The sequence below is a fragment of the Jaculus jaculus genome, chromosome 8, assembly GCF_020740685.1.
Source record: "Jaculus jaculus isolate mJacJac1 chromosome 8, mJacJac1.mat.Y.cur, whole genome shotgun sequence".
NCBI classification, from domain to species: Eukaryota; Metazoa; Chordata; class Mammalia; order Rodentia; family Dipodidae; genus Jaculus; species Jaculus jaculus.
The window spans coordinates 33,615,499-33,629,842 of record NC_059109.1 but is presented as its reverse complement, the minus strand read 5'-3'; the positions used below and the strand labels follow the sequence as shown (position 1 = coordinate 33,629,842).

Here is a 14,344-nt window from a genome sequence, read left to right as displayed (position 1 = left end):
CAGGTAAGGTGATTACTTCCAAAATATTGTTTTGTTTAGGACTGTTTTGGTTATCCAAGGTCTTTTGTGCTAATAATGAATGTTAAGGTTGTTGTGAAGAAAGTTCTTTGAAGGTTGGTTAGGTTCTGTGTAGTTGAGTTTTAATAAGGATGTATTGAAACTGTAAATTGCTTTTGGCAAGGTGCCATTTTCACACGATTGATCCTTCCATTCATAAGTCTGGGAGAGTGTTCCATTTTCTGATGTTGCTTTGCTTTCTTTGAAGTGTATTGATGTCCTTGTTACACAGCTCATTCACCTCCCTGGTTAGGCATGTTTGTAGGTGTTTTTTTTTTGTTGTTGTTGTTGTTTTGTTTTGTTTTCTGTTTGTTTTGTTTTGTGGTAATTGTACATAGAATTGCTCACATGATTTCCTCCTCAGCTCGTTTGTTATTGGTATGTAGGAAGTCTGCAGGTTTTTGTATGTTGATTGTGTAACCTGCCCCTTTGCAGAAAGTGACTACCAGTTCTTAAAGTTTTCTGGTGGATTCATTAAGATCTTACATATAAAACTACATAATCTGCCAATAACCACACTTTGGCACACTTTCTTTCTTGTTTGTACCCATTTTACTTGTTTCTCTGGTCCTATAGCTCTAGCCAAGATTTTCAACCGTATATGAAATAAGAACAGAGGACTGGAGAGATGACTTAGCAGTTAAGGTGCTTGCTTGCAAAATCAAAGGGCCTGGGATCAATTCCTCAGTGCCCACATAAGCCAGATGCACAATGTAGCACATGCATCTGGAGTTCATTTGCAGTAGCTAGAGGCCCTGGCTTGCTCATTTTCTCTCTCTCTCTCTCTCTCTCTCTCTCTCTCTCTCTCTCTCTCTCTCTCTCATCTATCTGCCTCTTTCTCTCTCTCTCAAATATTTAGAATAAAATATTTAAGAATAAAGAAATAAATAAATAAGTGGATACCCATGCATATTCCTAATTGTAGTGGAAATTTTTGGATTTGGATCCATTTAGTATGTTGGCCAAAGATTTGTTTTAAATCACATTTATTATGTTACATATGTCCTTAAATTCCAAGTTAGTTCTGAATTTTTATAATGAAGAAATGTTGGATTTTGTAAAATGCATTTTCTGTACCAACTAAAATGATCACATTATTTCTTTCTTTAAGTCAATGTAAGTTATTTATTGTTCTGCATATATTAAGCCATAACTGGCTTTGTGGGAAATAAAAAAAAAATCATGATGGATGATGTTTTGGATGCATTCCTGCAAATATTTTCTTGAAATTTTTGCATCTACATTTATCAAGGATATTGGTCTATAATTCACTTTTATTCCATTTTTATTACATTTTAGTATCATAGTAATATTAGCTTTGTATGAGTTTTGCAATACTGCTTCTTTTTCTATCTTATAAAATAATTTAATAAATATTGATGCTAATGATTACTTGGACCACTAGAATAAATTAGTGGTGAATCCATCTGAGCCTGGGCATTTTTAGTTGGGAAATTTTGTATGGCTGCTTCAATCTCAGTGCTATGTATATATATTTCTCTCATCTTGGGTTAGTTGGAGAGCATATACATCTATAAATTGTTGCATTGTTCTTAGATTTTCTAATTTAATGAAATATATTTTTAAGGTATGACCTTATGATTTTTTTAGTTTTATTAGTATCTCACATCATGGTCCCATTTTATCTCTAATTTTATTAATTTGGGGGTTTATTTCTTTCTTTGGGTTAGATTGGCTAGAAGTTTATTAAACTTGAAACAATTTCAAAGAGGCCCTGTGTTTTGATGATTTATAGTATTTTGTTTTTCATTAATTTTTGTCTTTATATTATTACTTTGTAGGGACTTATTATGGATTTTTTTCAAGAAATGGTCTCACTCTAGCCTAGGATAACCTGGAATTCACTATAGTTTCAGGCTGGCCTTGAACTCATGGTGATCCTCCTACCTCTGCTTCCCAAGTGCTGGGATTAAAGGCGTGCTCCACCACACACAGCTCTATTTTGGATTTTGATTGCATATAATTCTTACTTTTATAAGGATCTAATATAAATCACTAAGTGATTCATTTGAGATTTCACAGAATTTTTAATGTACATGCTTAGAACTATGACCTTCCCTATTTTAGTACTGCCTTCAATCATTGTATCCCATATGTTCTGGAATGTTTTCATTTTCATTCATTTCTGAGAAATTGTAGATTTTCTTTTTGATTTTTTTCAGTGTTTCATTTATCATTCAGGGGCGTATTGCTTAATATTTATGATTCTATATATGTAATGTAGTTTTTCTTGCTGTTAATTTATAGTTTTACCACATTATAGTCAGATATACTATAAGGAATTATTTTTTTTATATTTATTAATACTTGATTTTTGTTCCAATTATGATCTATTTTTTAGAATCTTCCAAGAAGTTTTTTTTTTTTTTTTTTTTCAGTGACTGGGTGGAATGGTTTATAGATTGTTGTTGATTTAATTTGCAGTGATGTCATTCTATTCAGACCTTTCTCTGTTTATATTTTTGCCTGCATTACCTATAAAATGGTGAGACTAGACAATTGAAATCACCCACGGTTAATATGCTAGGGTTGGGCTATGAATTTATATCTAATAATATTTTTTATGTAATTTCCTGTTCTAGTATTTGGTAGAGAATATATTTAGAATTTCAATGTCCTCTCAAAGGAGTCTTCCTTTAGTTAGTATGAAGTGAAATTGTTTCTTCTAACAGTTTGTGTCTAATTTTACCAGTTATTAAAACAGTAACACCTACCTTTTTCCTAATTATGACTATGTGAGAAATGCTTTCCATCCTATCACAATGTCTTTTATGTTGAGATATGCCCCAGCCAGTGGGTAGTTGAACAAGGACCTGAGGGGAAGTTAACCTGAATGATAAAAGACAAATAGACACAAGAAGGAGACCATGCTAGATGTTTGTCAAGGCTTGAGCTTTATTTTTACACAGTGGTTATATAGGGAAGAAAAAGGGAGGGAATAAGCTGGCTGACATGATGTAGGGCTTTGGAATTGTCAGGAAACCTAGAGGGTATGTAATTAGGTATTCATCTAATCTTGCCTCAATGGCTTAACATCCTGACTGCACCAGGCTTCACATCCTGACCATGAACTGGCCTTTTGCAAAAGATAAGATTCTATAAGCAGTCTGCTGACTGATGTTCCAGAAGTACCTAACAGAAAGCTGGATGGACCAGCTTTCTATGTAATGAATCAGCTTATGAGCAGGCCCAGGTAAAAAGAGGCTTTTGCTCTATGGCTCCTGACATCTCCTCCCTTCTTTTATACAAAAGAGGGGGAGGCCCACTATTCAGCATTTGGCTGCAATGCCTTTGTTTCTTCATCAGCATGGGGGAGTATTCAGCCAAGTGTACGATCCCTTGGTAGTTGAATATTAGGTGAGGAAGGAGAAACTTAACTTGTTATATGGCAGTTTCTGTTAGCATGGCCGAGGTTTGATTCATAGCTCCCAACATCTCCTCCCTTCTTTTATACCAAAAGAGGGGGAGGCACACTTTGCAGCAGTGGGTATTAACCAACTGGGGGAGTAGGGACCCAACTCCTCCCGTGGAATGTCTTTTTCCCACAATCTTTGGCCCTTGGTAACTTTTTGGGAGGGGAAGCAGAGCCTATGTGGCTGGAGAGTGAGGCATGGCCTTATTGATAATGGTTATGGTACCAACCTCCATGCAAGCCAGGTATACCTCTCAGGGAATCCAGAAGTGGTCAGATAAGGACCTTCCCCTGCAGTGCTTTGCCTCACACCACGTTGGTGCCCATATTACACTCACTTCAATGTGAGCCGACATGCACAGGTGTGGATCCTCATGCAGCTCCTGTAGGAAGGGTAGCTATTTAGCCATGACAGATAGACCACAGTGATAGCAGAGGTGTAGAGGACAGTGATATAGTAAATGAGTACAGAATGTACACAGTATAGTAAATGAGTACAGAATGTAAGATCAAGGGAGAGTGACAATTGCAGGTGGTAGGTCTTCAGTGGCAACGCCCTGATCCACCAGCTCCAGTCTGTAATAACAGACTTGCATCTTAATGGCTTCAACCCATTGACATAGAAAATACATGATTTTATTTATAATAATGGGTCCAATTGTAAGAGGATTAAGATAAATAGAGAGGTCCTTCCAGCTTTGTCCTGTTAGGAAAAAAGGGAGATTTTCTCAGTGAAGTGTTTCTTCCCTGGATATGTGAGATGTCATTGGAGGATCATCAGCCTGTTTTACAAGTCTCTGTAGCAGCCATCTCACAGAATTTTCAAACAAGCATACTGATTCTCGGCCCCAAATGAGTACTGGGTCTGGGCCATTCCATTTCAAGGTTAAAGGATCTTTCCACATGGCTTTGGTGAAGGTATTTTTTGTATTTGTGTGCCAAAAGTGATCAGTGGCTGAATTTCCCTGAGTATCAAGGGTTAAAAAGTTTAGGACAAACAAGGCATGATGTAGGATATTTCTTGGAGAGCCTTTCATGGGATATAAATCCCCCGTTTTTAACTTTTGGAGGATATTTTTAATATTTTGATGAACTCACTCAACAATTCCTTAACCCTGGGGATTGTATGGTATGTCTGTAATATGTTTAATTTGTAGTTGATGACAGAAATTTTGGAATTTTTTTTTCCAGTATATCCAGGACCATTGTCAGTTTTAATAATTTGAGGCTTTCCCATGACACCAAGCCAATTGAGTACATGAGCAATGACATTTTTTGAAGCTTCTCCAGCCTGGAGGCTGGCAAAAATGAATCCACTAAACGTATCCACATTAACATGGAGGTGCTTAAGATTACCAAATGAGGGAACATGGGTTGGCACTTTTTCCAGATCTTATTGGGAATTAAACCTCTAGGATTCACCCCTATGTGGGGAACAGGTAGGAGTGTGACACAGTTTGTGCATTGTTTGACTATCTGGTGAGCTTGTTCCCTAGTGATTTTATAAGGAAGATGCAAGGTTTGGGCATTAAGGTGATGTACAGAATGAACTGCTTTGGCCTGGGCCACAGAATCGAGCTCAACAAGGAAGACAAGCTGGGTGGCTTTCTCATCCATGGCATTGCTTGTGGCTAGAGGCCCAGGGAGTCCAGAATGAGCACAGATATGGCCTATATAAAAGGGATTATACCTAGAATGTATGCACTGCTGAATGGAGAAAAACAGAGGGGTAGCATTGGTGGTGGTGTTTATGTATGGCACAGTTTCTAACAGGGGGATGGATTGAGCAATATAAGCACTATCAGTATACAGATTAAATGAAGTATTTGGAAGTTGTTGAAAAACCTGTAAAACAGCAAAAAGCTCCACCAGTTGAGCAGAGTGGAATGGGGATTGTAGGGAAGTGGTTTGATTGTCTACAGTGAAGGCTGCCACTCCATTAGAGGAGCCATCAGTGAAAACTAGGGGAGCATGGGGAAGGGGTTGGGGTGAGGTTAATGTAGGAAAAACAAATGGCTGAATTCTTTGAAAGTGGCAAAGCTTGTTAGCAGGATAGTGGTTATCAAGGGATCCCTGAAAAGAGGTGCAAGATATTGCCCATTTGTCATCATTTTGTATTAACCATTGCATTTGGGAAGTGGAGTAGGGTAGAATGATTTTATCAGGGTCTTTACCAATTTTTTTTTTTTTGCTTTGATCACATCCAATTTTTATTTACTCTTCCACCCATGAGGTGTAAGGGGTAAGGACTCTGGGTGGTGAAGCGGGTAAATGGACCCAGAAGAGGGGCCCCTCCTTCCAGAACACCCCAATGGGTGTAAAGTCAGTGGCACAAATGACCAGGAGAAGAGGCTTTTTATAAGAGACAAAAGTGACCCATTGGCTCAGAATTGCATCCTCCACTCTCCTCAGGGCCCCTAAAATTTACCACAGGTAAACTAAATGCAAAATGTTGACGATCCTCAGAGTGTAAGGGAATTGTAAAAAAGCAATCCTTTAGGTCAATAATGATTTTACAATATCCTGCAGGAATTGCTACTGGAGTGGGGAGGCCTGGTTGTAGGGCTCCCATAGGTATCATGGCCTTATTAATTTCTCTAAGGACCTGGAACAATCTCCATTTTCCAGACTTTTTCTTTATGACAAAGATAGGAGCATTCCAAGGAGAGGTGGTAGGTTTAATATGGCCTGCAGCAAGTTGTTCCTGCACTGACATCATGGCTGTAGCTAATTTCAGAAGTTAAGGGCCATTTATACATTTAAGGTATTTTTATTTTATCTTTGGTTACACATTTCTCTCTGAGTGTTTAAGACCATGCACATAGCTAAAAGTTAATTAAGGATTAATTTTAGAGGTCATTAATGGCTCTCCAAAGAGACTTTAGGGACACAGGAATAGCCCCATAGTTTACTGCTGTCTTTACTGTTAGGATGAGTCAGGGTCATACTGGCCAAGTAATTTTCCCTTCTTTGGGAAGTCAGGAGGGCTGATTGTTCTTCAGTTGTGACTCTTCTGTTTTAGACTGTACACCAATTTTATGTGGGTCTCCATATACTCCCTGCTCAGGAAGACAGGTGACTTACCAGGGGGCCAGTGTAGAAGTGTCCCATCATGTCCAGTGGCCTCATGACATGGAAGCACAGGCCAAAATATTGACACTTTTTACTCTAATGATTTCAATTGGCTTTGGCTTCTACATAAGTGATTAACACAGCCAGAAAGGAAGTTACACCAGCCTGGATGTATGTACATATAGAGCACATTACTGAAATAGATTTAGTTAAAGAATGGCACAAGGGCTTCTAAAATCATTTTGTCCTATCTCTAAAATTTTTGTTGTACTGTGGCAGCATAAGCCATATATCTGAGGCATAGGAAGTAGGCACATCTCAAATTTTAAATATCTAACATTAATAACTATAGGCAGAACCTGTTACCAGTCTTGAAAACAGTACCAACAGATTTATAAAGTTAACTAATTTAACCTAGAAATGATCAGAAAAGAACAAGTAAGACAGTATAAGGTCTTAGCACCTGTGTGAAAACATCATTGATTAGTTCAGATGCCTGTGTGAGTAAAAATTACTAAGAGAACATTGGAAACAGAGCCATGGAGCTTGAATTATATATGTGTCATACATACATACATATATATATATATATATATATATATATATATATATATATATATATATATATATACACACACATAGATGAGGACCATTGTTTGACTGTGAGGCTGTATGCTAAAGTAGGGAGGGAATATGTCTTAAGAGTTAATTTTGTTATAAGCACTGGACTTAAGATGTAAAAATTAAGACAGTTACTTTACATGCAATAGAGTAGAATCTGGTCTTTTCTGAGCCAAAATATTTAACTAAATATTAATATAACACTTGATAAATTTTTTGAAAGAAAAAACATTATTTGGCAACTAATGATTTTGGCTTAAACTTGATAGCTATTGACTTTATGTACCACAGAAATTTTTATAAGCATAAAACAATTTTATGTTTTACCCATGACTTAAATTTGATAAAACTTAAGGAAGCTATCCCAACATATTTTAGCCTGAAAATTAGTTTTTTATTTCTTAAAGTTTGTAAATAGTTTAAAAACCTTTAACTTTAAGCATGGCGTTTAGGTTTAGGTTAGGTTTACATCCACACACCTTTATACCTTTATTTACATACTTTAACATTCTGATCTAAGTACCACTCAAAAGGCATTTTTAACAAGTAATCATTGAAAAATTCCTTCCCAGTTCCTTTAATCAATTCATCTCACCCCATCATTGATTATCTTTCTTTTTTTTTTTTAATTCCCCTGAGGGTGTGCACCATTCATAGAGGTACCGCAATACCAGGTCGATGCATGGAGTGGATGGAGCAAGCTTCTATTCCAACTCCAAGCTCCAAAACTCCATTTAGTATATTGTCCTCAGATAGATGATGTATCATATATTAAAGTGATAAGTACAGATACTACATTTAATCTTAGCCAAAAGGCCAAGAAGAGATTAATTATCTTTTTTTATAAGGCTATTAAAAAATTGCACCATATTGATTAATCCTATTGCTAACAAGAAAGTAGTCTTAATAAAATTTTATGTCATTAATACCAATAACTCACTTGGAAATGATTTTATTAGCAGTAACTAAGGCAAATTGTGTTGTTATCTTGAGGCAGGCTGGCTTAGAAGTCAGATTAGTTGCCTCCTCCTTTTAAGTAACAGGACATTACAATCTTTTTTTTTTTTAATATCTGATAAATTATAAGTTACCTCTTTAGAAGAAGTTTTGTTGTTTTTAATAATCCTCTATGTAAGTTGAACTTGACCTAGAACAAATATCTGGCAAATTCACTCCTGTAAAATACATTTAACTTTTCCTTTTTAATTTCTATGCTTAGGTCTTTGATTTCCTTGAAATCATTCTCTAGAAGAGAAAGGGGTGTCATCTGCATCCGTCTCATCTCTTTAGTTACAGTCATAAACACAACACGACTAGCAAGCACAATAAACACATACACACACACATAAAACGAACAAATCCTCCTGATAAAATCAAAAACTTTGCTTAAAGAACTTGAAGCAATCTCAATTCCTTGTGCTTTTAAAGTATCTTTTACTATGGCAATTAGCTCCCTTTTTACTCTTTGCTAAATCTTTTTTTTTCTTAACCTGTGTTCCTTGTGTCTTGAGAGAAGTTTTAAGCCCTTCAACAATTTATGCTTACTAATGGTCTGTTCCATGATAGAAAAGGAAAGAGGAGAAATGGCAAGGTCAGAGGGCAATGTTCACGGTTGGAGAACCAGCTCACGGGATTCCCCAATGGACTTGACATAAGCCTGTCTGCAAGTTTAAGAACTGGCAGCCACGCTAAGAGCATTTACTGGCTGTTACATAACCAAGTTCATTAGTAGAAAGAGAGGCTAGATAGGAGGTCTTTGCCAATGCCCAAATGAGCTGTCAGGATTCACACAGGGAGCTAGGGGCCTTCAGTCAATGCCAGAGTGTAGCCCTTGCCAAGAGGCTTCAGTTGCCCTGTTACTGTGTTGCAATTCCACATGAAAGTAAAACCAAAAGTAAAAGGAGGAAAAGAAGTACAAAAGAAATCCAGAAATTCCGTAGTCTTGCAAATCTGACTAAATAGTCTTTACTTAAATAGTTTGCCTAAAATTCACCGCTTACCTTAATGGATCAGTATAATAGGTGGGCTTTCTGCATCGCTCACGGTACAGGTCTGTATTACAGGTGCAGACTGCTTGCAGTGATCTCTATGCGGACCTTCACTCACCCACCGATGAGGTGGCAGTCCAATGGCTGGGACAGCCAACCACTTGAACGATGTTCAGGTCTTTCTTTGTACCTTGTGCCCCACATTTGGGTGACATTTGCCCCAGCCAGCAGGGAGTTGAACAAGGACCCAAGGGGAAGTTAACCTGAATGATAAAAGGCAAATAGCCACAAGAAGGAGACCATGCTAGATGTTTGTCAAGGCCTCAGAGTCTTTATTTTTTTACACAGTGGTTATATAGGGGAAGAAAAAGGGGGGGGGATAAGCTGGTTGACATGATTTAGGGCTTTGGAATTGTCAAGAAACCTAGAGGGGATGTAATTAGTTGTTCATCTAATCTTGCCTCAATGGCTTAACATCCTGACTGCACCAGGCTTCACATCCTGACCATAAAGTGGCCTTTTGCAGAAGATAAGATTCTGTAAGCAGTCTGCTGATTGACGTTCTAGAAGTACCTAACAGAAGGCTGGATGGACCAGCTTTCTGAGTAATGAGTCAGCTTATGAGAAGACCCAGGCAAAAAGAGGCTTTTGCTCTATGGATCCTGACAGAGATAGACACCACCCCTTCAATAAAAAGGCTCATACATGTAACTGGCTCAAGTCTGGAAACTGGTTAAGAGGTTTTGATTTTCTCTGTTGCTATAATTCAAAGCGGCCTTTTGGTCCTTTGCCCTGGACCTTGTCTGTGTATACAGATCAAGCAGGAACTTAGTAGGCTTCTTATCTGTTTCACTTCTGGGACCATGACTAATCAACCAGTACCAATGGTGTAAAGGATTCGTGGATTCATAGTTATGGGCTTTGTTTTAACTATGCTGTCCCTTTACAGTAAACATGCTCACCTCACCTTTGGTGATTCAGTGCGGCCACTTGGCCCTCGTTACTCAGAGATCCAGTAAGAACCATCACATCTAAGTTGCCCAATGCAGCAACTGTTGCTACCACAGTAAGCTCTTGTTTACATAAAATACCAATGATTGGTCACTTTAAGTGTGTTGGGGCTCTACTCACAAATATGTTTCTTAAACTCTTAATGAAGGACACATCTTCTGGATGCTCCCATTGTGGAGGCAAAGTTGAGTTCACATGGCAAATCCACTCTTAACATTCCAAATTCTCTGAGCCTTCTAAACCCTTAATAGTTTATCCAGAGGTGCTAAAAGCAAACAACCAGCATCATCATTTGTCTTACTTTTCCACAAATATTCAAAAGTTTTAGACACAGAGTCAGTAAATCCTTTCCTATTCATAAGATATGCCTCGGGATCACCAAATGCATCAATTTCATGGAGTTCTTTAAATAGTTCACACCATGGATTATCAGTGCCTCCTTATTACCAGTAAAAGTGCTCTCCTAATTACCAGTAAAGCCTTTAAAAGAATTGAAGTTGAAGAGCTAACCCCAGATAGCACCAAGCCCACTAGAGAAATGCTTCCTTGCAATTTTGTTTCTCTGGAACCACTTGTGCTACCACAGTCTGTATTTTCATAGTTTGCTAGAGAAACAGAAAAAATAGAATGAATTATATTGTGAGGGGATTTATTGAATTAGTTTATGGGAGTCCAGAGAGTAGTTTACAGGCCTGAGAGTCAATCAAACTGGGAGGTAGCTTCTCAGTCCAGAAGTCTGGACAACTCAGCAGTCCTAATCCTGCACTGAAGGTCACAAGACTTCCTGGAGGGCTGCTGGTCTTCAGTCCATGCTAGTCTTCAGTCTGCACTGGAAGGTCAGCCAGCAGCACTAGCAGCTAGGTGGGAGGAAGGGACTTTTTTCTCCCATGGCTTCCTTAGATAAAGCTCCAACTCTAAGAAGGGCCACCGACTATGGGAAAGTGCTCACTCTGGGGTTAGGACTTCCACTTTCAGTTAATCCTTCCTGGAAGCAACATTAGGGAGCCATTCAAAAGGAATGTCTGTGGATTCCTAAACATACCAAGTTGACCACAAACCTTAACCATCATAGAATATTAGAGACAACAAATTGATGGCTCTTCCTTTAAATCCAATTAGCTAGACTGTATTTTTGAATGGGGAAATGAAATCATTAACATCTAAGCTTGTTATTGAAATATATGTATTATTTACAATAATTTTGTAGTTTGGGGGGGCTTCCTATTCCCTTCTTATTCTGGTGTATTCTTTCCTGGGCTTTCCTGGATGGTTGTGTTCTTCTTCAGTATGGAGAATTCTTTCATGGTTCTGCTGTAGAGCTGACTTAGTGGTCATAAATTACTTTAACTTGTTTTTAATCATTCAAAGTTTTTCCTCCTCCTCTATTATGAAGGAATTTCTTTCGGAGTATAGTATGCTGGGTTAACAGTTACCTTTTAGAATTTGAAATACATCATTCCCAGCCCTTCTAAATTTTAACATTTCTGTTGTGAAAGCCACCATCATCACAGAGCTTCCTTTATACATATCTTGGTATATCGGTATTGCTTTTTCTAATATACTTTATTTTTATGTATATTTAGTGGCTTAATTATGATATTATGAGGAGTTCTTTCTGATCTTGTCTACTTGATGTTCTAAATGCCTCTATATATGGATAGACCTACTTCATATAAATATATATTATTACTTAATAGAAAAGGATTAAAACGTTTGATATTCATACTAAACAAAAATAGCTTATCTTAAAAATAAATTTTTGAGAAACAACTTAAAACTTGAATATTTGAGAATTTTTTTTTAAATTTGTAAGTCAGTATTAAATGCATAATACTTCTTAGAAATACCTTAGAATATTCCATTGTATATACTTTACATTCACTGTTGTATTTAATTTTGTCCTGCTGGGACAAAGCACCTAACCAAAAGCAGGTGATGGGAGGAAAGTTTTGCATTTTGGTTTACAATCTTAAAGGAGAGTTTCTTGATGGTAGGGGAAAGCATGGCAGGAGCAGAGGCTGGACATCACTTATGCCACAGCACGTACAAAATAGCAGCAAACTAACACTGGCAAGCTAGGGATAATAAACCTCAAGGCCCACCCCCATCAACATACCTCCTACAGCAAGGCTCTACCTCCCAAATTTCCATCAGTGTGGGATGAAGCATTCAAAACACATGAATTTATAAGGAACAACTGATTCAAACCATCATATTCAGGAACTTGATTATCCTGATTTCTGAGGCACAGATTTCATCCCAAATAATATACAAACACATTTTCAGAAGACTTAAATTGGCATTTTGTTAACTTTTTATTGTACTTTTATACAGAATATCTAGAATATCAAGTCAGAAAAGAGATCCTTCATCCACCCAAATGTCTGGAGTTATCACCATTCATTGAGTCATGGATCACTAGCAGGTACATTCTTTACAGTAAGCCTTTCTATTCAGTCAATGGAGTACTGCATTTGTCATTAATCAGGAAATTGTAAAAGTGGATTCATTATTTGTTATTCATTATAATCTTAATTTATTAATGCTATTGAGACTTTAAAAGTCATAATATGAGCTACGGTGATATGGCATGATACTGTTTCTTCAGACTATATTGGAGTAAACACCATTAGTGGTATCATTTTACAAAGCTATTAGATAAAGTTTCCCTCAAAGGCAAGGTGTTATCCAAAAATACATTTTGATTTACATGTCAGGAATACATATGATATTAACAACTTAGTTCATAGTATGATTCACTATACTTAGCAGTGTATTTTTCTAATCAATTTTGAAGGTTTCCATTAACTCGGTGTAATTGAAATGTTAATAAGAATGTTTAACACAGTTGTTATTTGCATATTCTTAACTATTTTCAAGTCATGAGCATTTCCTTTACGTTCCTAAATATGTTTTGATAGATGGTGATTGTCAAAATCACAAATAATAAGTTGGGCAGGTATAACTTAAATGGTATCCAATTATATTTTGTAACATGGCATCTTCAGATCCATAAATATATAAAGCAACCACAGTGCTAAGAACAGTTCATTTCAATAACATTCTCAATTTAATTTTTGTATTAATTTTATGCTAGTTGTTATAAACTCCTGTATCAATAGATTACATCTAAATTGCTATTGTCCATACTATTACTTTATATTTGTTTGTCATTAGTACAACTTTGATTAAAAAGTTATTTCAAATGTGTTTATCAATTAAATATTAATAAATATATACTTATAAGTGCTTGTGATCATTTTAAAAGCTATGAAGTTGTTTTGTATATAGTAACAAAAAGCATGGATATTTAATGGCTTCACATTAAAACAATGGAGAGTATGCCTGAGGGAAAGCCTTTCATAGAAATGCAAACTCTTTTGGAAAGAGTTGACTGGAGAAGGAACCTGCTTTTCAAGGTTATGATTTATTTCATCCCTGAATTAAGAATGTGGCTGTGTCTTGCACACCTGGTATTGGTTTCAGAAGCATGAAAAATGCGAGAAGTGGTCGTGAATTGCACACAGTTCCAGGAGTTGCTGCTGAGATGTGGCATGAGGCAGGGCCTGAAGCCCTGATAGGCTGAAAGAGCCTTTGGAAGATGGACTGTGGTTTGCATGAAGACCTGAAGACATTTTGGATATACCAGGAATGTGCAAGTGCTACCATAGAGTGCACTGTTAAACTGTGATGAAAGTGTTCCCTGGCTACTCTGCCCAGATGGTGGGGTGGAACTGAAAAATCAGGATACTCTCAGTCTCTGGTAGTATTGTATTTGAACTGCAGAAGTTTGATGTTTGATGGTGGTTGATTTTGCATTGGTTTAGTCTCTCCTTGTTGTATATTATACCATTTGAAAACATTTACTCTGTGCCTTTATATGTTGAAAGTATTTAACTTGTTTGATTTTACATACAATTTACAATGTGTGATGGTTTTGAATCTATTGGGGGCCAGGGCAGAATGTGATAGTTTGAATAGATGGCCCCCAATATATACAGTATTTTATTAGCATGTAGTACGGATCTGCAGCCACTGGCTGGAGGCAGAGTCACTGGGTGTATCTTAGGGTCCAGCCCTACGGTGTGGTGGTGGGTTTGAGATTTCAATCTAAGATATGCAAAGTGTGCCAAGCTGGAGTTCCTGAAGTGTGCTGTGCTGT

The 14,344-nt window shown here is 37.1% G+C and overlaps 1 protein-coding gene and 1 non-coding gene across 2 annotated transcripts in view; one reads left to right on the top strand and one right to left on the bottom strand.

Annotated features, from left to right (window-relative positions):
* Gfral (GDNF family receptor alpha like) overlaps positions 1-14,344 on the top strand; it is a 94,998-nt gene that overhangs the window by 67,907 nt on the left and 12,747 nt on the right. Inside the window, exon 9 of the mRNA XM_045156977.1 lies at positions 10,153-10,237. Coding sequence (XP_045012912.1) covers positions 10,153-10,237 — 85 coding nt within the window. The remainder of the gene's footprint in view (positions 1-10,152; positions 10,238-14,344) is intronic.
* LOC123463002 lies at positions 7,821-8,011 on the bottom strand. The gene has a single exon (XR_006638632.1). It is a non-coding gene; the product is annotated as a U2 spliceosomal RNA (small nuclear RNA).